The 871-nt window shown below is 62.5% G+C and overlaps 1 protein-coding gene across 1 annotated transcript in view; it reads right to left on the minus strand.

Annotated features, from left to right (window-relative positions):
* Positions 1-406: 406 nt before the first annotated feature.
* SYNGR3 (synaptogyrin 3) overlaps positions 407-871 on the minus strand; it is a gene marked incomplete at its 5' end in the record, with an annotated part of 2,710 nt that continues 2,245 nt past the window's right edge. Inside the window, one exon of the mRNA XM_010194549.1 lies at positions 407-616. Within this exon, the coding sequence (XP_010192851.1) occupies positions 407-616 (210 nt within the window). The remainder of the gene's footprint in view (positions 617-871) is intronic.

Raw genomic sequence — 871 nt, forward strand, 5'->3', positions numbered from 1 at the left:
CCCACGACACCGGCTCTGTGTTGGCTCTGGAAGAACGCGATAAATAACACCTCAGATACTGCGTTTTCTAACAGAAAAAGCTTTCCTGGGCTTTCCCGGGCGCTCAGCAGACCCCAAGCATCGCCCGCCCGCTGCCCAACCTCGCTCCGTCGCTCGCCACCCGCGGGCGACCATCCTCCCTTTCTTTCCTTCCTTCTGACTTAGAGGGAACACTGCTTTTAGGAAAACCCTTGGACAGGTAAGACAAGAACCAATACCACTGTACAGAATTCACTGCACAACTAGCTAATAGTGAGGACCCCGGCACGGCCCCGCCACGCGCAGGAAATGGGACTGAATACATCGGCGATCGAGCGGTTCGGCGGCGCCGCGGGGCCCGGTTTGGCGGCACCCGGCCCTCGCCCCCTCAGTACGCCGGCACTTGGTAACCTTTGGGGTTGGCGTCTAAGGTCTCGGTGAAGGGGGGGCTCTGGTAGGTCTCTGTGCTCTCGATGCCGCTGCCGCTGGGGTAGCCGGGGTAAGCCGCGCTGGCGTCGGCGGCGAACTGGTCGGTGGCGAAGAGCGACATGTCCGTCCCCAGGCGGTATCTCTGCAGCGCCTTCACCGCCAGAGCCACCTGCGGGGGTGGACGGGGGTTACGGGGGGTGACAACACCATGGACAGGCTCCCATGTCAACCCCACGAGTCCATGGTTCCCCAGGGGCCCACAGCCCCCAGGACCCTGCATCCTCTGAGGCACCACATCCCTCCAGGACCCTGGATCCCCCAGGACCTCACGTCCCCCAAAACCTCACATCCCCCAGGACCTTGTTTCCTCCAAAACCTTGCATCCCCTCAGGACACTGCATCCTCCTGAGACACCACATCCCCC

This window comes from Mesitornis unicolor, unplaced genomic scaffold, assembly GCF_000695765.1.
Source record: "Mesitornis unicolor isolate BGI_N332 unplaced genomic scaffold, ASM69576v1 scaffold42511, whole genome shotgun sequence".
In the NCBI taxonomy this organism is placed as follows: domain Eukaryota; kingdom Metazoa; phylum Chordata; class Aves; order Mesitornithiformes; family Mesitornithidae; genus Mesitornis; species Mesitornis unicolor.